Below are 26,274 nucleotides of genomic sequence, written 5' to 3' on the forward strand. Positions count from 1 at the left end.
TTGCCCAGGCTGGTCTCGAGCTCCTGGGCTCAAGTGATCCTTATGCCTCAGCCTCTTGAGTAGCTGGGACTGTGGGCCTGCACCACTGTGCCTGGCTGTAAATTTTTAAAGTATTTTTATCAAAGCCTTGTTGCTTACAACCTGTGGGCCATTCACATTTCCAGAAATTCTGACCCTGGAAGAGAAGGTGTCTTGTTGTTTGAAGTCAGAGTCTTTCTTTATAAGCTTATTGCCGTAGCATTTCTTTGGATTTTCAAGTTATTAGAAGATAGTTGTATCTATGTTGCTTCATTTGATCATTAAAATAACCCTGAGTGTGTACATAAGCATGAAAAGAATCTGTATTCCTGTTAAGATGCATGGAACTGTGTGTGTTAAGGTTTGTGTAGTTCACTGCCCATGAGTGATGCCTCAGTCCAAAAACAGCAGCCCCTGAGATAACGAGGCCCTGCCAGCCCGACCTGCAGAGGCGCAGCCTTGTGTGGGGGCTTTGGTCAGAGCCGGGGTGTGCCCAGTTTGTTTCTGCTGGAGCCTGCCCTGCACCCTCCGTCATTGGTCAGCCATTGGGAGGTGGCCTCATGGGCAGCTGTCTGGCCTCGAGCATGCAGACCTGCTGGCCCTCGGTGGTAAGCAGGATGTGGACACCCTAGCGGTGGGTTCCACATTTGCATGGAAGCTCTTGGCACCTTCCTTGTCAGTCTGGATTCTGTGGGCCACTCTTGCAAAGCCTCTGACAGGGTTCTCAGTGTGGAGTTGGCCTCGAAGTTGGTTCCTAGTCTGGTTGGTGTCCTACAGGGCCACACTCAAGCCACCTCCTGCCAAAGAGGTGGCATGGGGTGTCCGCATGGTATTGGACAGATGCTGACTGGCTTGGTGGCCCCAGGCGGGCTCCAGGTACCCTGAGGGCAGTATCTCCTGCAGAACTCAGCTGGGAGCTGACAGACCCTTGATTTGGAGCAAGTCTTGGGGACAAACTGGAATTGTCAGGGCTGGCCATTTTGGTTCATTGATTATTCTCTAAAACTTTTGATTTGTATTCTTTTAAAAATTTGATCTTAAAATCCCTTAATTTTTGTTCTGAAATTTTGAAATTTGGTGCAAAATGAGGAATGACTCCTTTTTGCATTTTGTGTTTTTGTTCTGTTAAAGTTTTGGTTTGTGATCGAATTTGTGTTAATTTTTGGTGTCCTTGTGAGGGAAGGTGATGAATCATTTTTTGTTTCAGCAGGAAGGGCAATAACAGTGACATGAAAGGTTTCTGGTTAGTCTTGAAGGGTTTTAAAATTGTCATCTTTTCCCCTCATGCAAATGTTTTTACCACTTTGCATTCTGTAGTCCCCAAAAGGATGGTGAGACTTGCAGATGCCTGTTGTCATTGTAGCGGGAGCAGCGGCTGCTCTCGCCACAGCTCTGCCCCGCCAGCTGCTGCTGTCTCGAGTTGTCTCTTTTCGTCTCGGAGGTGATGAGGAGACCCAGTGCCCACTTCTCTGTCCCTCCGGAGGGTGAGCAGTGGTCTGGGATTTGGACACATTGTAGCCGATGGAGCTCTTGTTAGATAGTGGAGGTCAGCTGTGCAGGTAGGATGACACAGAATTAAAAAATATTTAAAGCTTTGCTCAGTGTATTTTCTTTCTAGATATTTATCTGACAGATGTTTTAGTGGACTAGAAGTGGATGATCTTTAAATAATTGGAGATTGTGAACTTTGTTTCAGCGGTACCAGGGATAGTAGAAATTGTGTGTCATGGCTTAGGGAGAAAAATGAAGTGAACACGTGGTTTCATTAAAAGTAACACCGTTATTTCTTGTTTCCATGATGAAAATGTTTTAACCTACTGCTTCATAGCTAAACTCTGAGTTTTTCCATGTTTTAGATTAAATAGGATTGCGAATCAGGTGTCCATTCAGCGGAAGAAGCAGTTTGTGGAGCGAGCCCACAGCTACTGGTTGCTCAAAAGGCTGTCTAGGAATGGCGCCCCCCTGCTGCGGCGGCTCCAGTCCAGCCTGCAGTCCCAGAGAAACACGCAGCAGGTACGTGGTGCGGCCTCCGTGAACCTCCCCGTCTCTTGCCCTCCTGACACCCTCCTGACCAACTGGCCAGATGAGGCACCTCCAGGGAGAGGGTGCCTGGGGCAGGCCCACAGGCCCTCGTCTTGTCCAGCCCCGGGACTGCAGGAGTGGGTCGTGTGGCCTCTGACCCGTGCGTGCTGCCTGGGGCCGGGCCCTTCCTCACTGTGCCCGGCACCATGCCAGCTCTGAGGACGGAGGGGACACCCAGGGATGCCACTGCCTCTTTGGGCATTTGGGGTGGGGCCAGCAGGAGGTGGGGTCTGAGGGGCGGGGTCTGTGTGCTGGGCCCAGGGTTTGGGTTTTGGAACCGCAAGGGGTGATTTATTTTCAGGGCCTTACCCTGACGGCTGGTTGAGCCTTGGAACAGTGGGGAGGGAGGGGCCGCGAGAGCCGAGATGGACAAGGGGGAGCTGGAATCTTCCTTTTTAGAATAACAAACCCAAACAAATGTACATTTTAGTAGTCAGTTTGGGTTTACAGAATCACCTGATAGTGTGAAACAGTTCTGAAAGGATGGCTTCAGAAAGGAAAGAATTGGCCGCTATGAGATGTCACCAAAAGTAAATTGAAAACAAGAGTGGGTCTTCTTCGCACTGCCCAGATGCTCTGCTCGCTGCTTTTCTGTGGGGAACGGCTGGTCCTGCGGCCTCCCTGCCCTGCAGCGCACTGCGGGGGCACCTCCAGGGCCGGGGGCTGGGAGGACTCGGCAGAGCCTGTGGGATCCCTTTTCACTGCAGCCGTGGGCACAAAATAGATTTGCTAAACTGCGATAAAACAGTGACTCTCGTTCTGAGAGAAGCCCCAGCCTGCAGTGTTCGCAGTTGGATCCCACGTGGGTGCCGGGGCCTTCTGTCTCGGAGCCGCCAGCTGCGGGAGGAGGGGTGCCGCCCCGCAGCAGGTCAGGGAGCAGCACGTTTGCGGTCAGCAAAGGGGGCTCGTTGGTGTTGCCAGGTTTCTTCCGTCTCCCACAGACTCCCAGGCCAAACGTCTTCTGGTGGATGTTTTCAGAAGCGTCTATTTCAAACGGATGGACAAAGTGATTTTCACATGTTCCAGGGGGATTTTTTTTTTTAAAGAGACAGGGTCTCGCTCTGTCTCCCAGGCTAGAGAGCAGCGGCATCATTACAGCCCCCTGCGGCTCACACTCCTGGGGTCAAGAGATCCCCTGCCTCAGCCTCCCAAAGTGCTGGGACTACAGGTGTGAGCCACTGCACCGCGCCTGGGAATTTGGTTTTTAAATCCACCTTTTTATGTATTTACTGCTCTGTGTGTGGATGATACTACTGTTAACCCAGATTTCCTGCCTGAGTTCTCAGTAGCGTTAAGATAAACTTGGCAATTTGTACTGCGGTGGATGCTGAAGCCGCCTGGCGTGGTGAAGCCCCATCTGGGGAGGTGGGGGCGCAGGGCTTGGCTCCCCAGGCCCTTTTCAGCCCCTGTGCCTCCCTCTCCACCGTCCTGTGTGCTCCTCTCATGCTGTGTGAGGCTTGGCGACAGTGACTCTGCTTTCGGACTCTGAATCTTTCAAAGCACACCTGCGGCCTGGGCCCTAGATGGCTGCCGTGTCCTGGGGCAGGGGTGGGTGGGACCCCCGGGGGCTGAGCAGTCTGGAGTGTGGAGGGTGTTCTGGAAACCCCTGGCAGCGGCTCGCCCGGGGCTGCAGATGGCCAGCGTGTTTCCCGAGGTGCTGCTGCTGCAGGGGAGAGGGCGGCTGGGGCAGGGGTGGACCCTGCGTTGTGGGGCAGGTTCCTCGACCCGCCCAGGCCCAGGGGGCTCCGGGGCTGGGGTGGGTCAAGGTGGGGCTGGGCTCCGTCCCTGCAGCCCTGGCCACCTCCCGTCACCTTCCGCGTGGTGGCCCTTGCAGGACTAGGTTTTCTTTGTCGTGGAAGTGGCTGGTCGCGGGCTGCGGGCGGGGTGGTGGCCTGTGCTGTGGGGCGTGCGCTCTGACCCCGCGGAAGGGAAAAGGTGCTGCCAGTTGCGACTGCCACGTGCGCCGCTCTGAGGCGAGGGACTCAGACTGGCCCACGCGTCCCGTCCACGCCATGGTGGGCCCAGCCCTGGCGTTTCCCAGCTGCTCGCTCCATTCGGGGTCCTGGAGGTCTATCTCCATCCTCACTCCCTTGGGTCCTGGCCCCGCCCCGCCCTCCTGACCTGGTCCTGCCCCTCCCTGCTTTTGCAGAGTCTCCTGCTCTGGAGGGCAAAGTCCGTGCCCTGGGCCAGCTCCCTGCTTTCCTCTCTGTCCCTTCCACAAGCGTGCTGTCCTGGGGGACCTCTGTTGAGGGGCAGGCCATGTCCTCTCCAGGACAGGCCTGTGGGACCCCAGGCTGCGATGCTCCGGCATGCGCTGACTTCTGGGATCTCACCTGTGCAGGTTTCTGAGGCCTTTGTAGGGAGAGCCTCTCGGCTTGACTGAGGAAAGCTTTCAATTAATTTTCCCAGAGAGAAAACGACGAGGAGATGCAAGCCGCCAAAGAGAAGCTCAAGTACTGGCAGCGGCTGCGGCACGACCTGGAGCGTGCCCGCCTGCTGATCGAGCTGCTGCGCAAGCGGGAGAAGCTCAAGCGCGAGCAGGTGAGGCCCCGGAAGGCACCGAGGCCTCCGTTGGTCTCCGGGACAAGGCAGAAGTGCCCTGAGCAGCTCTTGGCAGAGCAGGTGCGCCCTCAGGCACCTGCAGTCCTGCCCGTTGCCCTCTGTCTGCCTCGGTGCTGCCCACCTCCCTGCGTGTCCCAGCCCCACTGCTGACCCCACGGTAGTGCCCTGCTTGGGGCCAGGCCAGGATCGGATTCACCGTCTGTCCTGAATTGCAAGGCCTTTGTGGAGGCCGGCGTTGGCCTCTGCCTTGAGAGAAGCACGGGTGCCTGTGGGAGGCTGGGGCGCTTAGACGCAGGCTTCTGTGTGGCCGCGGAGCGTGCCGATGCGCAGTTCTCGACAGCGGGGCTCTTCGTCTGTCCTCACAGGTGAAGGTGGAGCAGGTCGCCATGGAGCTGCGGCTGACCCCGCTGACCGTGCTGCTGCGCTCGGTCCTGGACCAGCTGCAGGAGAAGGACCCTGCGAGGATATTTGCCCAGCCCGTGAGTCTGAAGGAGGTGGGTGTTCACGGCCACCCAGCTGTCCCGTCCCACGTGTGACAGTGCGGGTTTGCGCTGCTGTTTGATTAGTGAATGTGTAACTAAGTAGAGTGTGTTACTTCTGCTCTTAATTCTCTTCTTCATTTAATACGTCGAATTATAAAAGTGACACGTTTCATTGTAAAATACTGGAAGTGTGGTGGGTTGGAGGCTCCTCTCAGACAGGACCCTCAGCGCTTGGCCTCTGTCCGACCAGCGCACCCGCTGCCTGCTTTTGGTGGAGGACCTGAGTCAGGAGGGCCCCGCAGGGACTCGGGTTTCATATCGGACTGGCCTCCTTGCTGCTCTCGTCAGCTGTGAGGAAATAGTCTGTACCGTGTGTGTGAGCGTGTGCGTGTGTGGCTCTCAAATGGGGGGGATGGGTTATTGGTTATATGGAGTAATAAATATAGAATAAGCTAAGTATCCTTTTCAGTTTGTAAATGATTATTTTTCCTCCCTAAAATTAGGTACCAGATTATTTGGATCACATTAAACATCCCATGGACTTTGCCACAATGAGGAAACGGTTAGAAGCTCAAGGGTATAAAAACCTCCATGAGTTTGAGGAGGATTTTGATCTCATTGTAGATAACTGCATGAAGTACAATGCCAGGGACACCGTGTTCTATAGAGCCGCGGTGAGGCTGCGTGATCAGGGAGGTGTTGTTCTGAGGCAGGCCCGGCGCGAGGTGGACAGCATCGGCTTGGAAGAGGCCTCGGGGATGCACCTGCCCGAGCGGCCCGTCGCGGCCCCTCGGCGGCCTTTCTCCTGGGAAGACGGTAAGAACTGGGCACCGTGTCCAAGAAGAGACGGGAGGATGCTCCTCCCCACAGGACGGCTTGTCCTGCTTTGTGTCGCCAGCTCTACGTCGGCACAGTCCAGGAGAAACTGCATCAACCGCGTGTGTGGTTTTAAATTTCCTAGTAGTGTCACTAAAAAATTAAAAGAAACAGGTGAAATTTATATTAATAATGTATCTTACTTAACTCAGTATGTCCAAAGCATTGTGATTTCAACCTGAGAGCAACATGGAAATCACTGAGGATGTATTTTGTTAGTGTTCATCCTCTTTGCTGCCTGCTGTGTGTCTTATTCGTGGCACGTCTCATTTCAGACCAGCCATAGTTCACGTGCCCGCTTGAAAGACCATGTGGCCAGTGGCTCCCCATGGGGCAGCCCAGGTCTCGATCACAGAGCCCAAGAAGGCAGTTTGGTTGGAGATTTGCCCCCAGAGCGGGACTTGGTCCACTTGCAGCCGGAGGAGCTCTGGCTGTGCCTGTGGCCCTCTCCCCTCTCGGTTTGTACCAGCTGCAGAAGGAGCCTCGGCGTGGTGTGTCCACGGCCCTCCTGGACTCCAGCCTGGGCCCAGGCATCCCAGTTGCCCCGGCACACACGTGGCTGACCCAGCACCCATCTCCTCCTCCTGTAGACAGATCCTCGCAGCCCAGGGCCGCCTCTCGCTGCGCCTCGCTTGTCAAGCTGGCAGTGGCATTTGTTGAATGGCGTGAACTGTCCAGATGGGTTCACGGAGCATCTCAAAGCATGGTTTTCCTGAGTTTAAAGTTGTTTGCACAAGTCCTGGTGTGTCCGGTTCATTTATCTGAAGGTCCCGCATCCTTGGCCTGACCTTCCTCCAGATGAGCTGTGCTCCGGGGACGCACCGCCCCTCCCTCCATGTGCATCGGTCGTGGGGTTTGGCTGAGCTGGGGGCCGGGCGTCTTGCCTCGCCATCTCTGCTCCTCCCTCAGGCAGCAGTTCCAGCCTCCTGTGCCCAGCACAGTGGGACTGTCTCCCTCCAGAGCTCAGACATCTAGGGCATGCAGGATACAACGGTTGGACTCTTTTTTTTAAGGAATGGGAATATGTTTTTATTTTTTGTCTCTTTTTAAGATTCACACTTGTTTTTGGAAAAATATGGAAAACAAACGCAAACCCAAAACCCATTGACAGTTCTCAGTGAACCTAGGTGGAGCTGTGATCTTAGGTCTGTGCTCCCCGGGCCAGTCAAATCGAAGTCAGCTTTTCTGAGATGTCGCCAGGGGTCCCGAGAGGCGCAAGGCTGAGAGCCCCTCACAGCGAGCCGTGGCCTCCAGGTGCTCACCCTTTTCTAGAGTGTCCTGCCCCCAGCACCCCCTGCCTGGCGTCGCCCTCCTGCCGGCCGGCAGCTCTCGGAGGCCCACCGGCGCCGTGGCTGCTCCCAGCATGGCTGCTGGTTGCCAGCGCTTAAAAGTGGGAAGACCCAGTGTGTGTCCTGCCTGGGCTCCGTGGAGAGTCCTGTGCCCCCGGGCCCTGCTCCTCAGGCCCTCCCTCGGCTCCTGGCACGCTGCCTTTGAACAGAGAGGACTTGGGGGCCTCTGGGTGTTGACACCTTTCAGATGATGGACGGCAGATAAATCTCTACATCCAGGTTTTTTGCTAAGGAGAAAATTAAGAATGAGAAGCACTAATTTATTTCTCTCTCAGTGTTTGGGCTGTAGACAGATGAGCCAGGGGCCACCTTGTGCCTCGACGCCGCTGCTCCCCAGGGTGCCCGGTGCCCCCCCAGTGCCTGAGCCCTGGTGACGGCGCCTGATGGCGCAGACACAGAGGCTTCCCCAGACGTCAGGAGGCATTTTCTTTGGGGCTTCGAATGATGTGAATTCTGTTCGTATGAGTGTTTTCAAGGTGTCGTCTGTGAAGTGTGGCTGGGCGCAGTGGCTCACACCTGCAGTCCAGCACCTGGGAGGCGGAGGTGGGAGAGCGCTGTGCGGCACTGCCGCGCTCCAGCCTGGGCCTGTCTCTAAAAACTTTATCTGTGAAGTTAGTTCAGGGTGACGTTGTGGGTGCAAGTCTCGGACGATTGTGTTTTAGGCGTTAATGTTTATTTCTCTGTGCTGGCGCCTTGTTACCGCGTGAGAAAGGCAGGTGCTGTCAGTAGCACGTTTGTCTCTAGAGGAAGGTGAGTTCGTTAATTTCTGGACGCTCTTTTTTTCTCTCCCTCTTTTCTCTTGCTCTGGTTTTATCTTCAAGTAGCTCTAAAGAGTAGCTTCTTTTCTTGGCCAACTTCTCTACTAATTTAAGGTTATTTGTGCTTTACAAATTTTAGTGTTTTATTGAAATTGCTAGGGACTTTGTAGTAAATATGCCTGAAATTCAGAACGATCTGTGAATTTTGCAGCCCAGTTTTAATAAAGCCACACAGTGATCCACATCTGAAGACTCCAGCTAAGCAGCATTTACGATGCGCAGACAGCCCCAAGCGAACACGTTTGCAAACAGCCACGTGTTTGCAGAGTTGGCGCAGGTCCGTCTCGAGCTGTGCCGGGTTGGTGGAGCACATCTGTCTGGTGGTCTTTGTGTCGCACCCTCACTCGAGCAGTCAGGACGTTTCACAGGAGGACTTGGTTGAGTCGTGTTTCAGGACAGGTTGCAGGTGTCACCTGGACGCTGCCCTGCTGCAGTGACACCGTCTGCGCAGCGCCCCTGTCTGGCCCAGAAATTCTCCCTCAGGCGCATCCTGACGTCTCTCTGCAGCAGTGGCCCTGTCGTGGGTTAGAGCGCGGGGGAGGGCCTGTGTCTCTTCGGCGGCCACGCTGGGGCCTTGGCCAAGGGTGATTGCAAAGGCGGGACTAGTGAGGTGTTCTCGGGTGCAGCGGGGATTTGATGACTGATGCTCCTGTCCTTTGGTTCAGTGGACAGGTTGCTGGACCCAGCCAACAGAGCCCACATGGGCCTGGAGGAGCAGCTGAGAGAGCTGCTGGACATGCTTGACCTCACCTGCGCCATGAAGTCCAGCGGCTCGCGGAGCAAGCGGGCTAAGCTGCTCAAAAGAGAAATTGCTCTTCTTCGAAACAAGCTGAGCCAGCAGCACAGCCAGCCCCCAGCGGGGTCAGGTACTGGAAGCTTTGAAGAGGACGGTGCTCCGCTGGGGCTGGAGACGGGCGAGGAAGGTAAGCCACTGCTGCGTGAGGCCGCCCGCCCCTCCCTGCCTGCCAGGGCTGAGGCTCAGACACGGGCGTCGCAGGGCTGGTTCCCCGTGCGTGACGTGCGTGCTCACCGCTAGTGGTGTGAAGTTCGCAGAGTCCCACGGCTTGATGTTCCCCTTTAAAAGGCGGCACAGTGGGGCTGCCTGTGCTGTGGTTTTTCAGTTAAATAGTTTACGAAGTTTGGGGCACAGAAAAAAATTTTTTGTCTCAACTTGGGCCTGAAAAACTGTTTGAAAAGAATGACTTAGGTCTTACACTGTGTTGAAGAGTTAAATTGTAGACAAGAGTAGGAAGCATTCTTGTTGTACTTTGTAAATTGAGGGAGAGCGTTTAACTATGCACTAGGTTACCTAAGGCAGCTTCGTGAAGGGCTGTTTTACGCTGTTGGCCTTAACTGCTCTTCCCTGGCCTGTGGAGGGTGGGGAGGCTCTGCTGGGGGCTGCAGCTCTGGACAGCTGTCCCTGGGGGATGGCTTGTTGTCGTAGTAACTGAAGACTGTCTGGGGACGGAGCTGGGCAGCAGGATGGTTGTAGAGACAGGAAGTAAACGGGAGAAGAAATCATCTCCCACGGGGAAACCAGTGGGGCCAGCGCGGAACGTGAGCCCTGGGTGGTGAGGTGGTTCCCTGAGGAGTTGCCCGTGTGTGTCTGGGCTGGGCTGGAGGGCAGAGGTGGCAGGTCCGTGTAAGGGAACCTCAGGTGAAAATTTGAAACCCAGCTGAGCGCCGAGAAGTCGGCAGAGAGTGATCCCCATTTTGTTTTGCTCTCTGGACCCCAGACCCCCGCCACAGCCCGCCGGTGGCTTGTCACCTCCCGACTCGCCCCGCACATCCAAACACGGAGAGCAGCATTAAAACAAGGCACACGTGCAGTTGTTCTTTGACGTGATTTTTTATAAAAACTTCCACCTCTGGTGGACGTCCGTGTCCACACGTGCAGGTCTGCCTCGACCCTTGCAGCGACACACGGTGTCCTGTCCGGAGGCGCCGCAGGTGGCCAGCGCCACGGGTCGGTCATGACAGCCTCTGATCCCTCTGAACTCAGCACGATTTTCCGTCCTGTGACTTCTCCTTTTTGTCCTGTTGCCGTGTCAGGCAACTAGAACTAGAACCGTCAAGTTTTTTTTCTCTTAGAAATTTACTTCCTGTGTATACAGCTAAGAATTCTTCGTGCACCCTTTTTTCACTCATTTGTACCTATTTTTGTTTCAGTTTTATGAGTCTTATGTTTAGGTCACCTTAGCATAAGACCCAGACTCTAGACCGTCTCTTTTGGGCAACCTAAATGATAGTAGGCCCGAGAATAAAGGCTTTATTTTTCACTGTGGAGCACCCTGCTTTCTTTCTCTGCAAAGCCTTTATCACCAGCCCACGAGCCCGCCTCTGCCGTTGCAGGGTCCTTGTGTGTTTCTTTCTGAGGAGCATTTGCTTGCAGGAACCTCTGGCAGTCAGGCCTATGCGGGATCTAGGGCTGCCCCTTTTGTGCCCGGGGGTCCAGGGGGCATCATCACCTGGTTCCCATGCTCTTTGCTTTCCTCCGGCCTGTTGCGGGGTCCTCTTCCCACCTCCTGAGCCATCCTCTGGCCGTGCGTGGTCCTTGGCCCCGTGGGCGTCCTTCAGGGGGACTTCTGCTTGTGTGCTACTTGCCCCGCACAGGGAGCTGGGGACGAGGTTTGTCCGCAGTTCCCCATCAGCAGAACAGCTGATCCTGGAAGGCCGCTCCCGCCACAGCCCTGACCTCTTAGCTGCAGAGCAGCAGGTTACCTTGTCAGCTGTTTCAGTAGCCGCCTCCCCCGGCCCTGGCTTTGCAGGCTGAGGACCCTCAGCCGGGCCGCCTGCCCCTGGGCAGGAGCAGCTGGTCCTCTCAGAAGTAGCCCGGAGGTCATTTTAAAGAAAGCGCACACAGAGTGAAATCTGAGATAAAAGGTGGCCAGGAATGGCTCAACACTGTGTTTGCAATGACTTGAGCAGGCCGATGGGCAAGGTGGAGAGAAGGCAAGTGGGCTGAAGGCCCTTCTGCGGGGCGGGAAGGGGAGGGACAGCCACAGACACTTGGGCGAGTTGTACAGAAGTGTCAACTCGTGACTCTTATTATGGGATAAAAACCAAGAATCAGACATTTAAAAAATGTTTTAGCACGTCTCCTAGGCGATATGGCCCCTCTCTTTTTCTTAAATATAACTGTAATATTATCACACCTATAAAAGTCATAATTCCTTAATATCTGTAATACAGAGTCTCACTTAAATTGTAATTTAATGATGCCTTTGTAGCATTTATGTTGTTCCATTTGAAGCAACTTGAATAAGGATAGCTGTGGGAGCCTGGCCCCGAGGCCCTGGTGTCTGAAGGAAGGAGATGTCCCCTGGGCTGCCAGGTGGCAGTGGCCCCCACCGTCCTCGGGTACCCATAAGGCTGTGCTTTGGCCATGACTCAGTCTGCTGAGCGTGAGGGTTTGGGCTGCCCATGTCAGCTGGCCCTGCCCTGCTAACGCCTGGCCATTGAGCACGTGCAGGGGGAGGGCCGAGCTGAAGGGGAGTTGCTGGTGCCAGTTGCCGGAGTTCGTTTGCTGAGCCCTTGGTCCGCCCTGTGCTCGAGCTTTGGCTTCAGTTGACTAACGGGGGCACAGTCTCGAAGGCAGGTGTCTGGGAGGAGAGTCTGCCCCGCATGCCGGTGAGTGGGGCTTGCGTGTCAGGTTGTTGGGGTCTCAAGTCGTGGGCGACAGGCCTCCCCCTTGCGGAAGGCTCCAGGGAGCCCGCTGTAGTTGAGGACAGCTCCGTGGGGCGTGGCTGCGTGCACAGCAGAGCCTCCCTGCCGTGTGCACACACGGTCATGTTGTTTGTGAAAGGATTTTCTATTTTTGCTCTGAAAATGTACCGTGTCTGTGGCTTTATCCCTTCAGAATTGCCAGGAAGGAAGTGCCAGGCAGGGTGGCGGTAGAGGCGGTGAGGTTGCTGGTCCTGTGCTGAACTGTCCCCACACGCTGCACTGTGACTTTCTGAAGCCTTTCGTGGCTTTTCTAAGCAAGCATTGGATTGGCGCGGTGGCGGGCGGCCAGGTGTGGCAGATGTTCTGGAATTGTCCCGCACGCTTACCTGGGCCTCTCGGTTTGGTGGAGTAGCCAGTGTAGATTAGGCGGCCTGCGCGTGAGGCCATTTCATGGTTAACCTTTTTGCTGAGCGTAGACGTGGTAAATACCAATGAGTGGAATTCTAGGATGCTGACTTCTATATTTGCAAGGTCTGAGACCTCTTACATTTGATTGTTACACAGATTGTTCTGGAAGTTAACGGAGCATCTCTCATATGCAGTTAATAAAACATAGAATGGTTAGTAGGCAAGGAGCTTCTTAAAGGAATTCTCATACCTGCATGTTAACATCCAAAAAGATTTCCGCTCGAGTGACAGAACTGGGCAGCCTGCTCTGTCGGGGCCCGGGCTCTGCTGGGACAGGTCTGGGGGTGCCGTGCTGCAAGGCACAGCCGCCGTGTCTTCTCATTTCACGGATGAGGAGAGTGAGGCCCAGGGAGGTTCGGTGGCCTGCCTGTGGGTTCGGGCTGGTGGGGGTGGGTTTGCACCTGGACGTCTGAGTGGCCTCTGCCTTCCACCACTGCCCTCCTGGGTGTTTCGGCCAGCCCTCGGGAGCGCGTCCTGTGAGCCTCGTGCCGGGGCCGGCGGCCTGGCGTGTACGTGGAGCTGACTGCAGGGCAGGGACAGCTGGGGACAGGATGCACGGGGCCCAATGCAGGGTGGCGATGGGCCTGGAACCCACGGGCCAGGGAAGGGTGGGGACAGGGCTGAGCCCGGGGCGGGCGTAGGACAGGCTGGGGAGGAGTGCGCTCAGCCAAGGCAGTGTCGGGGCCGCTCCTCGTTGGGCTGTAAGATCAGGCCGTCCCTGTGGTGCGGAGATGGTGGAGGGTCTGGCGTGGGGCGTCTTAGCTGGGTCAAGAGCTCGAGGTGGGAGGGCTCGTGTGCGTGGCTGCTGCCTGGCAGGACTGGGAGGCAGGTCTGAGGTTCCCTAGCTTTGGAGAGGTGGGTGGAAGCGGCGTGGGGAGGGCCCTGGGGGCGCCTGGCGCTTGGCTGGGCGGAGGCTCCTTCAGGTTCCACCATTCATTGCCCAGGGCTGCCAAGGCCAAGACCGAGGCTGGCCGCTAGCCAGGCTAGCGGTCAGCCTCGGCCCCACAGGCCACAGGGGTCACAGCTCAGCGTGAGGTCAGGACAAGGAAGAAGAGGAGGCAGGAAGTGAGTGAGGGCGAGTCCCCGTGGCTCCGGCCTGTGCTCCCCGACACCTGGCCCTGGAGACTGGAGGGAAGTGCGGAAGCTCGGGTGACGGGGACGTAGCGGTTATTGACAGCTCAGTTTCCACCCAGTCATTGTCCCGTGTGTTCCGTAAATCTTCTTAGACCTGTCAGGCGGTCTGAGCGGGGTGGATGGGAGACACTCACTGGGTTCAGTGTGCCACGTACAGGTGTCATGCTCTCCAGGTGGGTGGTTCTGCCTCTGTGGCGTCAATTTTAGGTGCTAGATAAGCTTGTTCCTCTCTCAAACTTTTTAATAAAAGGCATTTTTAAACAAAAGCCTTTTTGTTGAGGTGACACTTTCCCCGCTGGTATTTGAGTCCTGTGAGGACTGTGACAGCTTTGAGTGGCAGTTGGACACAGGCGCCCTGTAGCCCAGGGCCTGCCGGGCTGTGTCAGAGCAGAGCCGGCCCCTCTGCACCAGCGGTTTGCTGGCCCCGTCTCAGGGAGAACTTTTTTGGTATCATTCTTAGACATTTGTCTGAGTTAATCCGGCATCTTAGAGATGTCGGCGAAGCTTGCAAGTGGTGCAGCGCTTCATTTTCAGAATGACTTTTTGGATTACAGTATTACCCACATGTATTTCAAACAGTTTTTGGAAAGTTTGCAGGCTTAATAAAAACTAAACCACTGATAATATATACTACTTAGGGTGACTTAGATTGTTACTCTTGGTTTTACGTTACACTTCCTGTAGCTAAAGTCAGTTCTGCCTGGAAAGAAACGGCAGTGGCTCAGCCCAGCGTGGCAGAACCTCCCGGCCACGCCCACGGCCCCCGGAGCGCTGTTCTCTGACTTCTCATTTCTATGTTGGGAATTCTACAAAAGCCGTTTTAAAGAGACTAAAATAGGCTTCCAAAGACCGTTTTTATTTTTGAAGTGAGATTTAAAAGAAAAAGCTACTGCTACAGTGTTGGGAGCTACGGCACAGAAGTCTGTGTGTGCGGAGATGAGTGGGAATGTCTTCACTGCTTTTCTGGAGACTCCTTCGCAGCTGCTCACCACTCATGGTTTTTGGCATTGACTTAGCAAACCCGACCAGAGCTCAGGTTAATGTTTGTCTCCTTTTGTTTGCTGACCTGTGGTCCAGCGCAGAGCTCTGTGGAATGCCAGGGTAAGGCCCTTAGTTATGTGAAATGCCTTTCCTTCCTCAAGGTAAGTGAATTGTGACTGTGGAGACTGTCATGAACTTGAACGGTGTATGTAATATGGGCATATGTGAAATAATCTTTAGTTTTTTGCAGAAAGTAACTGTGCTCCGGGCTCCTGCGCCCGGGGTGCCAGGCCCACAGCCTTTGGCGTTAGGGAGGCGCACACAGTGTGACCCGAGCCCCACGGGGCCACTCCCTGCTTAGCAGACAGTTATTTGTGATGCTTTGTTTCCTTAATTGAATTAGTATTTTGGTGGACTTCACATTTATAGTAAGTTTTATAATAGATTTTATAATCTTCAGTTTTCAAAAATCACTTTATTTATAATTTTTTCAGGAGATAAATCTCCCCCTAAACTTGAACCATCAGATGCATTACCTCTTCCTTCAAACTCGGAGACTAATTCAGAACCACCAACCCTCAAACCAGTAGAACTCAACCCAGAGCAGACTAAACTATTCAAAAGAGTCACATTTGATAATGAATCACATAGCACTTGCACTCAGAGCGCACTGGTAAGCGGACACCCTCCAGAGCCCACCCGCGCCAGTAGTGGCGATGTGCCGGCGGCGGCCTCCGCGGTGGCGGAGCCATCAAGCGATGTAAACAGACGCACTTCTGTTCTCTTCTGCAAACCGAAAAGTGTAAGCCCCCCAAAGTCTGCCACGAACACTGAAACCCAGCCAACTTCTCCTCAGCTAGGGACCAAAACCTTTTTGTCTGTAGTCCTTCCGAGGTTGGAGACTCTTCTGCAGCCAAGGAAAAGGTCGCGGAGCACATGTGGAGACTCCGAGGTGGAGGAGGAGTCCCCGGGAAAGCGCCTGGACACAGGTAAATGTCACGGGTGGCTGGCCGAGAGCACCCTCGCGACTGTGCTGAGACGCGTTCTGACCTCCAGGGAGCTTGGCACGAAGCGTGTGAGGTGCTGAGCGTTTGTTTTGCAGCATTCTCTTAACTTACGGAGAAGAAGACAGTGCAGTTTTTTCGTTCAATAGCCCTGAGTCGTAGGTCTGAGGCTGGCGCCCTCTCGGGGGTTGGAGGGGCACCTGCCGCAGTGGCTGCGTGGCCTCTTGGTGGGCTGCTGCAGAGCCGTGGTCGGGGCTGCTCCCTGCTGCTGCCCCGGCCTCCCTTCGCCTCTGCGTTCTCTGAACGCCAAGAGTGACTCCGGGCGTAGGTTGCGGTTGGCCATCTTGACTTTGGCACATCTGGGTAAACTGGTGGCCGTGGGCACCTGTGCCTGGCACTCACTGGACCCTGGAGTGCAACCTGGGCCTCCCTTCCTAAGGACAGCTTGCCCCAGGCCTGTGAGAGGGTCTGTCCCTTATGCTAAATGCAGCACTTTGCAGTTGATTTAAACGTTTTAATATTTCCTCACTTTTTTGTAGCTCTGTTAAGTGCAGATGTGGTGAATTATTATCTGCTGAAATGGCGCTTGAACGTGGTTCTCATTTACTGCTCAGCTTCTGTAACTTCTGTCTATTTAATTTGCCAAGACGTTCCCCCTGTGTGTTGCGTCAGTAGTGTGGATAGTGTCTTTGGGAGACCACTGGGCCGGAAGGACTCGGCCTTTGTCCTGGCAGCCTCTCTTCCTGACCCCTCGGGGGACAGCCACAGACGAAGAACAACTGTCACTCAGTGGCGGCTGCACCTCGGGCGGGGCCAGGTCACATCTCCAGCATCTCTTGTCTGGACCCTGTTTGTAGCGTGTTTGTCCTGTTGTGCCGTGTCCTGAGTCAGAGCTGGATTCCTGTGTGTCTGTCCGTCAGACCTGGATAAGGAGAAGTGCTTCTTCTTCTGGCTGTGCCAGGGTGTGGGTGGTGTCTCACACGCTTCAGCAGCGGGAGTGTGGCCTGGGGGGTTGCGCTGCTTCCTGGAGCAGTGAGTGCGGTGGTGAGCCCCGCCCAGCTCCCCGGCCTTGCTCTGCCTGCAGCATCCCTGAGGGGAGCAGACCCCGTTGGGGCTTCACGAGGCTGCTCGTTTCCTGCCACGGCCAACAAACAGATTGTGCCTTTTGTTGCCAAAGTCATTTCTTACAAATTTCATTTTAATTTGTATGAAAATTTTGCACATAAATTATTTTTGTAGAAATTTTCTATCCATGAAAGTTTATTTTGATGGATTGATGTTAAATTGGCATTTTTAAAATAATTTGATAAAACCTTTTTTAGTTTCTAAGTAATAGGCAATTTGTTTCATAGGATACAGGTAACAATAGATTGAACTTGTCTCAGTACTTGGGAATTTCTCTTAATTACACTTTGGCAGGGTGTGGTGGCTCACACCTGTAATCCCAGCACTTTGGGAGGTTGAGGCAGGAGGATTACTTGAGGCCCGGAGTTTGAGACCAGCCTGGGCCATGTAGCAAGACCCCTTCTCTACAAAAAAGTAGAAAGATTAGCTAGGTGTGGTGGCGCGAGCCCGTGGTCTCAGCTACTCGGGAGGCTGAGGCGGGAGGATCTCTTGAGCCCAGGAGTTCAAGGCTGCAGGTGAACTATGATCACACCACTCACTCCAGCCCCGGTGACAGAGCGACACTTGGTCTCAAATGAAGGAAAACAAAACTATACTTTGGCCTGTCCTAGCCAAATTTAGCAAAGACTCTTTTACCTGATTTTTAAAGCTCACTGAAAAGTCCCAGTGACGGTGAGTAGAGTCAACACGCCGTGCTCTGGGTGCCAGGAGATGGTTCAGTGTGGGTCACGGTGCCCGGAGCCAGGCCCTGGCCGGCAGGATCTCCTGGTCTCGGGCATCCACGCCACACATACAACACGGAGCTCGGGCCTACCACCTGTTTCCTCTGGGTTTCACGTCTGTTGGCAGCTCCGTGTAGTGTGCTGCGGCTGGTGTCAGAGGCAGCAGCCTCCCTCCCTGCTCTCCGGGTGCTCATTTGGTGGCTTTCCCCAGGTGGCCCCACTGGAGCCTTTGCCACCTGTGGGCCTCCAGCCCTGGGCGTGCTTTTCCTGGCGCTTGGAGCCTCTCGGATTTGCCGGTCAGATGTCCCTTGCAGGAAATAACTTGTCCCCTCTGTTCCACTTTTCCACGTCTGAGTGGAGTATCCCGCAGGTTTTCAGTGGCAACCGTGAGTCTTAAAGCAGTCCTGCCATAGTCCTTCAATAAGCATGGTCCACAGCGTGTGTTTCTTGAAGGATATTTGTGCCCTTTGACCCTGACTGAAATGGCGATTTCTGCTTTCTTGTTCCAGAGTGGCAGTAGATTTCAGTGGCCGCATGGTGAACCCCTAAGCACGCTCCTGGGCAGCTGAGAGCCTTAGTGCTAGGATCAGACCCACAGGAGCGCAAGGCATCCGCTGCTGCGTCTGCTCAGCCGGGGCGGGCCGGGCGTGGTCTGTGTGGCCAGCTCCGCGCCGTCTGCACCTGACCTGTCCCGCTGCACACCTGGGATTTCTTGCTCCAACTTGCACTTCTTCAGTCTGAGGACTTGAAGTATTTGGAACCTTCTGAATTTTTTCCAAACGTTCTTCCACGTGCTCTGAACTTGTAGGGCGTTCTTTGGTGTTCTCCAGTACACTGCAAGATCCCGTGTTAGCGTAAGAACAGATCCGCTCGCTCTGAGACTCCTCCCCTGGGGCCAGGCGTGCGCGCACCAGGCCTCGCGGGGCTCTGAGTTCTCGTGGACGTCACCTTGGAGCCAGCCCTGGCTCGTAGCTTCCTTCTGTGACTGCTCATTTATGTCTAGCAGTGACCGCCAGGCAGCACTTCCCTGTCCTTCCTCTCCTGAGACCGCCGCTGCGAGATTCTCGTGCGTGTGGTGGGCGTGAGCGAGTGGGCGCTGGCGTCCTCAGCCTGTTCGGGCAGGAGGCCGAGCTGCTTCTGCCCTTCCGTCCAGACTAAGCAGCTTTTTCCCTGTTTTCCAGGCTCCGCTTTGCTAATGTGCTGGGTGGTCCACTCTTTGGACCCTCCTCACTGTCCCGCACCTCAGCCGGGGCTGCAGCTGTGCCCGCTGAGCTGAGCGGCCATCGCGGCACGCAGAGGGCCACTGCGCTTTGCATTTATTTAATTCTCAGAATCTCATTGCGACCATTGGTCCAGCCTCTAAACAACACAAACACCTTGGAGAGGTCTCGGCCCCCCGGCCCACCCTCTGTAGGGCAGAGCCTCCGCGAGCCGGCCGGACGGGTCGGCGCCTCGGCTACCCGCGCGTGGGTAGTTAACGGAGGATGCAGAGGAGAGCCTGGTGCCGTGGCCCAGGAGCCCGCAGTAGCACAGCCGACACCATCGGACCGCGCTGAGTCCCTCCCTGAGCATGCGCAGAGCTGGCCTGTGTGGCCTGTGGTTCCCGGGGGGCGCACGGCACCCTGTGAAGATGTGGCGGCAGCAGCGCCTCTTTTGTTCTGCACGATCTCCTGTCTCCTCTGCCTCGCTTTCCGTTCCCTCCCGGCGACTGCCGGTGGATTGTTGAGCAGCTCTGTCGTCTGTCTTGCTGCCACCCCAAACGCCTGCCGTGGCCACCTGAGAAGTCCTGCCCGTGGGGACGGGCGCCCTGCGTGGTGGGCGTGGGTGGGCATCCGGCCTTGGCCTTTGGCCTGTCACAAACTCGTGTCAGCAAGAGCAGCATGGTGTGGGGATCTTCTCACATGCGATGTTTTTATTGAAAAGTTGAAAAATGTACCAGAAACACTGTATTTTTGGCAGCAGTAAAACCACATGAGCAGAGGATGATGGGTGCGACCCGCCGCCTTCCGTGCTTTTGTGCGGTGGCTTCCCACCGTGCAGACACGCCTCGAGCGTCCTGTGAGCCTGTCAAGCCAGGGTGGCGGTGAGGGTGCCGGCAGCAGGGCAGGAGGGCTCGTGTCCACACCAGGTGGCTGAGCCTGCACCCGGCCTCAGGCGTCCTGGCGGCCGCTGGCCGTGGAGGTGGGAGCCAGCTTGCCCCGCCACTGCCCAGGGCCTGGCTTCTCGTTAGGTGCAGCTGGAGGAGTCTTGGCATCCGTGTCGGGGAGCCTCTGGGGCCGCCAGAGTCATCAGAGGGGCCGGGGCTGGGCAGAGGAGGATGTGCGGGTTCCGTGTCTGGTCAGTCTTCTGCCTCCTAGAAGGTCGTAAAGGCCACTCGGGTGGGGCAGCAGCGAGGACCCCGACTCTTTGGGTGGGGGGTGGCGGCTCTTTCCCAAGAGCCTCTGCTCTCTCGTGTTTCATGGTCAGTGACTTTCGGCATTTAACAAAACTGCTCGTGCTGAAGTAGTTGCTGAACGTTCCCTCCTGCTCTCTACGTGATTTAAAGGGCTGGGCCTGTGTGAGCGCCTGCTGTTTGCAGAGGCCCCGTGGGCAGGGTGCCTGTCTCTGTGCACCTCAGGCCTTGGGCTCCCCGTGCCGGGACCACCCAGAGGCTGGCGTGGGAACCCAGACCCCTCTGGGCCAAGCATCGTTTCAGGTGTTCCCAGGGGCGCTGAGGGTGGGGTCCCGGTGAGCTGTGCCAGCCTCAGCCACTGCCGTGGGGCTCTGTCGTCCCCAGGCAGCAGCCTCTTGGGACTTGTCCAGGGCCTGGCCTGGCCACTTGCTGTCCCCGAAGCGAAGGCCAGCCTGTTTCCTGTGTGCGGGGTCGTGGCTGGGTCCAAGGTGTGTCTGCACTGCCGGCCGCTTCCCAGGTGCTCGGCAACGTTTTCCGGTGTGTGTACCGTGTGACGTGTCACCCTTGGTGTCATGTGTCCTCTAAGTAAATGCTCAGGAAAATTCAGAGGGGCACTCGATGACTGAGTCTCTTCTTCCTGCGTTCCAGTCCTGTCCCTTCAGGCGTCTGAAGCGGCCGGGCCTCAGGTCTCCCCTCTGGCAGACTTGTTGTGGGCTGGGGCTGGGAGTGTCGCAGGTGTGGCCTTGCCGTGCTGGGGCCGCCGCACGAGCTCTCACCACAGCCGCTGTGCTCAGGTGCTCGGGCCCCCGGGCTGGCATCGCTGCGCAGGTTTTGTGAAGGGCTGTGCTGGCCTTTCCCCCAGCTGGCCGTAGCTCAGCCCCTGGGCGTGGCACAGGTGGGGAGACCAGCCGATTACTTAGCCTCCTTCCCTGGGCCCAGTCCTGTCTGCTCGGCCTGGAGGAGGCTCTGCGCCTGGGGTGTTGCCGGTGCGTTGCTGGCGCAGCAGGTGCCTGGCCACGGGGTGTGGTCTGGTGGAACGTCGGGTTCTCACTTGAACCTGGCCTGTGGCTTGGTGTCCTTGTCCCCTGTGCTGTCAGCGAACGGCCTGGGGTTGCTGGCCGCCCTCCGTGTTGTCCTGGGGCTTCTTCCTGTGGGTGGTGGTGGCCTCGCAGCTTGCCGGCTGGACACTGCCAGTGATGGTGGCCTGCCTGTTCAGGACCGTTGAGCAGGTCCCCGCTCAGGCCTGTGCGACTCAGTGATGGCAGATGGCCCTGGCTTGAAGTCCCTTCTCTCAGCCCCGTGTCCTGGGGCACTGGGCTCTGTCTGTCCAGCTGTCCGTCCCGGTTGGCTGGGCCATCTCTGACTTCCTCGACTGGGAGGCTGCAGGGTCTCTGCTCCTCAGGCATCCCTGAGGGCCGGGGCGGAGCTTCCGCCCTCCTGAGACCCGTCAGGGCTTGAGTTCGCGGGGTCTGACCCTTGAACCCTAGCCTGCTGTCGTCTCCTCTGCCCGGAATTCTGCGGGTGGACGAGACGCCAGCGCCCCACGTCGTCAGCTCAGCATGCGTTTTGGGGGCTCCTTTTTAAAGACTGTCCTGTAGACATGTACACATGTCCGAATGCCAAAAATGATCATAACACCCCTGAATACCTGCAGTTGCCCCTTACAAATGTGAATTAGGTTAAAATCAAAAACACTAAGCTTCTCTTAAAGTTCGTAGTTAAGTGTTAAGTCCAACAGAAATGGAGCGTTCTGTGCAGTGAGTTTGCTCAAGGGAAACCTGGGGCCTGGGTCTGCAGGGAGCAGCAGAACTTGTCCAGTCCCTGCGTCTCCATCCCCAGCTGTTGCCAAGGCCGACTCCCCCCGTCATCTCACGTGAGTCGTGCTCACTGAGGAAATGGGAAAAAGTATGCAGCGGACGGGAACCCTGCCGTCCAGCCGCTCGCTCAGAAAGACGTCTCCCAGCCGGGGCAGCGGAACAATTCTGAAGATGTGCTGTATTTTCAGATTTACACATTTTCCTTTGGATATAGATGTTTAATTGAATTTTTTAGGATCGGGTGGGTGGGAAAGAGGGCGCCAGGGTGGGCACCTGGCAGAGACAGACCACCCGCTCCTGTTCTGACCCCTGCGGGAGACCTCGCGGCGGGGCCTTGGCAAGTGTGATTTCCGTTTCCTGACACACAGCCAGCCTTTTTCAGGAGAAAAACAGTATGATTTGCCTCTATTAAAAAAGCTTGTCAAATATCGAGATGATATGATTGTGTTCTGTTCAGCTGTTTAGGGTACTTGAAACGCAGCGAGTTTGGCTTTGTGGCGGGGGTGGGCGGGGCGCTGCACATGTGGTGCTGGGCGCCGAGGGTCACCTGCAGGTCGAGGTCTGTGTCAACACCTGTCTTTTGGAACAAGGTTTTTATGTGTGGGTTTTTGTTTTTTTTTTAACTTAATTTACTACTCCTTGAAGCTCTGCTCACGAGACCGTGTCTTTGTGTGCCGGTAACCCACTCTTGGCCTGGGATTCTGAGGGGTCGTGGCCAGGTGTGGACACTGGCCTTGGTCGCACACGGGACAGGTGTGATTGGCTCATCCCGCGTGCAGCCCCCCCTGTGTGTTGCCTCCATGGACCCTACGTCAAGATCTTTTTAAGAAAACACTTTCTCCAAACGGTGCTTGGTGAACTGGACTTGAATTTACTGTGGTTTGTTATGTTTACGTCACTCAGCGAGTGACCCGTGTTTGCTGTGCTGTGCGGACGGTGCTGGGTGCCGAGGAACGTGGGCGTGAACACTGAGACGCCGTCTTGCCACGAACACGAGGTGCTCCTGGTAAAACACTCCGAGTGTGAAGGAGAAAGTCGTGTGTGAAGCGTGGGGTGCGTCGTGTTGGCGCAACTGGCTCTGGCGCAGCCGAGCTCAGGGCCTGCCTGCCTGTGTTCCAGGTCTCACCAATGGCTTTGGGGGCGCGCGGAGCGAGCAGGAGCCGGGCAGCGGCCCGGGGAGGAAAGCCGCGCCCCGACGTCGCTGCGCCTCCGAGTCCAGCATCTCTTCCAGCAACAGCCCGCTCTGCGATCCTAGGTGGGCCCCCAACCTCGCCGCAGCCTCAGCCGGCGCCTGCCTGCCCGCGGCATCTCGCCTGGCCCTGCCGGGAGCCGGGGAACTCTGCTCCTGTCTCAGTGCCTTTGTGAGGAGCGCTGGCCTGGGGGTGTGCGTGTGTGTGCCCATGTGTGTGTCCATGTGTGCGTATATGTGCCCGTGTGTACGTGTCCATGTGTGTATGTGCATGTGTGCCCATGTGCGTGTTCGTGTGTGTGCCTGTGCGTGCGTGTCCATGTGTATGTGCATGTGCGTTTGCCCGTGTGTGCGTGTGCCCACGTGTGCGTGTGCGTGTGTTCCACGTGTGTCAGTGTGTGCCCGTGTGTGTATCCATGTGTGTGCGTGTCCGTGAGTGTGCCCGTGTGTGCCCATGGGTGTGTGCATGTGTGTGCCCGTGTGAGTGCACACATGCATGTGCGCGTGTACATGTGTGAGTGCCTATGTGTGTGCATGCGTGAGTGCCCATGTGTGCACGTGCATGCATGTGGGTGCCCATGTGTGTATGCTGGTGTGCGTGCGCACATACGTGTATGTGTGTACTCGTGTGTGTACCTGTGTGTCCATGTGTGTGTGTGCCCCTATGTGTACGTGTTCATGTGCGTGTATGTGCATGTGTGCCCGTGTGTGCATGTGTTCATGTGTGTGCCCGTTCATGTGCGTGTATGTGCATGTGTGCCCGTGTGTGCATGTGTTCATGTGTGTGCCCGTGTCCATGTGTGTGCATGTGTGTTCACCCGTGTGTGTGCGTGTGTGCTCGTGTGTGCATGTCCGTGTGTTCCATGTGTCCGTGTGCCCATGTGTGTGTCCATGTGTGTGCATGTCCATGTGTGTGCCCATATGTGTGCGCATGCATGTGTCCATGTGTGCCCATGGGTGTGTGCATGTGTGCCCGTGTGTGTGTGGGTGCACACATGCGTGTGTGCACGCGTACATGTGTGAGTGCCCATGTGTGCATGCATGTGTGTGCCCATGTGTGTATGCCGGTGCGCGTACGCACATGCGTGTATGTGTGTGCTTGTGTGTGTGCCTGTGTGTGTGCTGCCCTTTAGGGGCAGTGTCCCATGTTACATAATAATTGCTTTGTAGTGTAACCAGAAGTAGGGAAGAAAACTGCAGGAAAGATGAACATTTATTTATCTGTCTGGCTGTGGAGATGACCTCTACTTGGCTGTTCGTTTAGAGACGTGGTCTCGCTCTCTCGCCCAGGCTGGAGCGCAGTGGCGCAGTCACAGCTCACTGCAGCCTGGAACTCCTGGGCTCAGGCGATCCTCTGCCTCAGGCTCCCAAAGTGCTGGGATCCCGCCGTGCCTGGCCCACAAACATGATTTCAGAATCTACAGTTAAAGTCACGCTGGGTCTCTTCCTCTCGCAGTCGTGCCTTTAGCAGAAGGGCAGTGAGCACAGCTCCCGTGACGGCTCCGCGTGCCGAGACAGGCTCGCTCCTCCCAGCCCCCGCACAGCAGGCCTGGCCCCGGCCCTGGGGCCGTCAGGGTTGTTAGGCAGGACCTGCATGGCCCCGTGGGACACAGCCTGGGTTGGGGCGAGGCCATCGGCAGGCAGGGCTTCTGAGCCCCCGACTCAAGCCTGCTGACCTCCATGGTTTTCCCCCTGAAGTTTTAGCGTGCCCAAGTGTGGGCGAGGCAAGCCTGCCCTCGTGCGCCGGCACACGCTGGAGGACCGGAGCGAGTTGATATCCTGCATTGAGAACGGGAACTACGCCAAGGCGGCCCGGATCGCAGCTGGTGAGTCCCTTGGGCTTCCGTCTCGTGTTGCGTCCACACCCTTGGTCAGTGTTTCTGGAACGTAGTGCTGTGGGGGCTGGGCTCCCACAGTGGACTCCTGTCCAGGTAGCACCGTGCCCTGAGCTGAGCCCCCGCCACGTGTAGAGTGAAGGTCATGCTCCTCCTGTGCCCTTGTCTGGGCCTCCCCTCCTGGGCAGGGATGGTGGCGTGTCTGGGGAGCTGGGCTCTCAGGCCCACTGAGCTGTGGACTGGCCGGGCTGGGTCATGCAGGTGGATTCCTGGGGAGCAGTGCTGACTTCGTCCCGCAGCTGTTTGTGCCGTGGAACGCTCAGCTCTGCGCGGTTCCTGCATATCAGACGCTGCGGAGGCTGCCTGGGACTGTTTAGGGTCACTTGTCATTCGCAGCTGCAGGGTGGTGGGTCCCTGATTTCAGACCCCCGGGGAAGGGGGCGGGGACCCTCTGGGCTGGCGCTGGCCAGGCTGTTCCTGCCAGGACTAGTCAGCCCTGGGGACTTAGGGGGTCCGATCAGTGTGGCTCTGACTGTGGCGGGCAGCTGTGCCATGAGGGCGGCCTCAGGGCAGAAACCCCAGGTGGGGGGGGCAGCAGAGAGGCTGGTGGGGGGGCAAGGCCAGGCCAGAGGGGCCAAGCGGGGACAGGCTGAGTGACGAGTGTCCTGGAGGGAGCCTGTGGCTGCTGTGCGGGGTTAGGGGGACCTTCTGTCACCAGCAGCCAGTCTGGACTTGGGGGCCCCACAGATAGCTGTGGCTTCCAGGAGTGTCGTGGCCGGATGCGCAGAGGGAGGGGTGGGCCGAGAACTGGGGCACAGGTGGGGACAGCTGGTAGTATCTCTTTGGGGGGAGCCAGGATTACAGTTTTGAAGTTGGGGTGTCAGCTTCATACGCAGTAATGAGTTAGGAGCATGCTGGGGAGCCGGGTCTGTACTGGAGGGGCTTCCGAAGTGGGGAGGTGTTGGCATCTGGAGCCAGAGGCCTTCCGGCTGGGGAGGGGTGAGATTCTGCCGGTCAGTGAGAGGCATGCGGGGCCACTCAGGCTGCAGGGGGACTGAGGGGGATGCACAGGTCCTGGACCCCCATGGGAGGGGCAGCAGGGCGGCTCTCTGCCTCCCAGGCCCTCGGGTGGGTGGGCATATGACTGTCCTCCTGTTGGAGGAAGGTCCGGGAGCCCCGTCCTGTGGCCGAGCGGGGCCTTGGGAGCACCTGGCCTCCTGCTGACGGCCGGCTTCCTTCGCCAGAGGTGGGTCAGAATAGCATGTGGATTTCCACCGACGCGGCGGCCTCTGTCCTGGAGCCCTTGAAGGTGGTGTGGGCCAAGTGCAGCGGCTACCCCTCCTACCCGGCACTGGTGAGTGGCGCCTTGCCTGGGGCCCCAGGGTGGCCCTGTGCCTCGGGTCTGCAGATGCCCTGCCCCGGGGGCTGCGCCTGCTTGTGCAGCTGGGAGGGGGCGGTGGGGGACGCTTGGCCAGTGGCTCTGGGTGTGAGTGTGCAGGTGTGACCTGAGCATGTCCTTCCTGGACAGATCATCGACCCCAAGATGCCACGAGTACCTGGGCACCACAACGGCGTCACCATCCCAGCCCCGCCCCTGGACGTGCTCAAGATCGGAGAGCACATGCAGACCAAGTCCGACGAGAAGCTGTTCCTCGTTCTGTTTTTTGATAACAAGAGAAGCTGGTGAGTCGAGGCCGGGTCAGGTGTGCAGTCTGCAGGCGCTGGGCGAGGGTGGCGCGAAGAAGCTGCGGCAG

At 56.8% G+C, this 26,274-nt stretch overlaps 1 protein-coding gene across 4 annotated transcripts in view; it reads left to right on the top strand.

Annotated features, from left to right (window-relative positions):
- Positions 1–26,274, top strand: part of BRD1 (bromodomain containing 1) — a 53,449-nt gene that overhangs the window by 25,378 nt on the left and 1,797 nt on the right. The window contains exons 3-13 of one of the 4 annotated variants that reach the window (XR_001137681.1): positions 1,875–2,031; positions 4,510–4,641; positions 5,028–5,156; positions 5,648–5,960; positions 8,853–9,110; positions 14,931–15,238; positions 15,321–15,425; positions 22,616–22,751; positions 24,384–24,511; positions 25,765–25,874; positions 26,049–26,203. Coding sequence is in view for 3 of the 4 variants with exons in the window: in XM_012648801.1 (XP_012504255.1) it covers positions 1,875–2,031; positions 4,510–4,641; positions 5,028–5,156; positions 5,648–5,960; positions 8,853–9,110; positions 14,931–15,425; positions 22,616–22,751; positions 24,384–24,511; positions 25,765–25,874; positions 26,049–26,203 (2,013 nt within the window). In the remaining variant the exon portion in view is untranslated. Of the gene's footprint in view, positions 1–1,874; positions 2,032–4,509; positions 4,642–5,027; positions 5,157–5,647; positions 5,961–8,852; positions 9,111–14,930; positions 15,426–22,615; positions 22,752–24,383; positions 24,512–25,764; positions 25,875–26,048; positions 26,204–26,274 lie in introns of all 4 variants that reach the window. The other 3 variants (XM_012648801.1, XM_012648802.1, XM_012648803.1) reach the window with 3 other exon arrangements.

The sequence above is a fragment of the Propithecus coquereli genome, unplaced genomic scaffold, assembly GCF_000956105.1.
Source record: "Propithecus coquereli isolate 6110/MARCELLA unplaced genomic scaffold, Pcoq_1.0 Scaffold294, whole genome shotgun sequence".
Taxonomy (NCBI): Eukaryota; Metazoa; Chordata; class Mammalia; order Primates; family Indriidae; genus Propithecus; species Propithecus coquereli.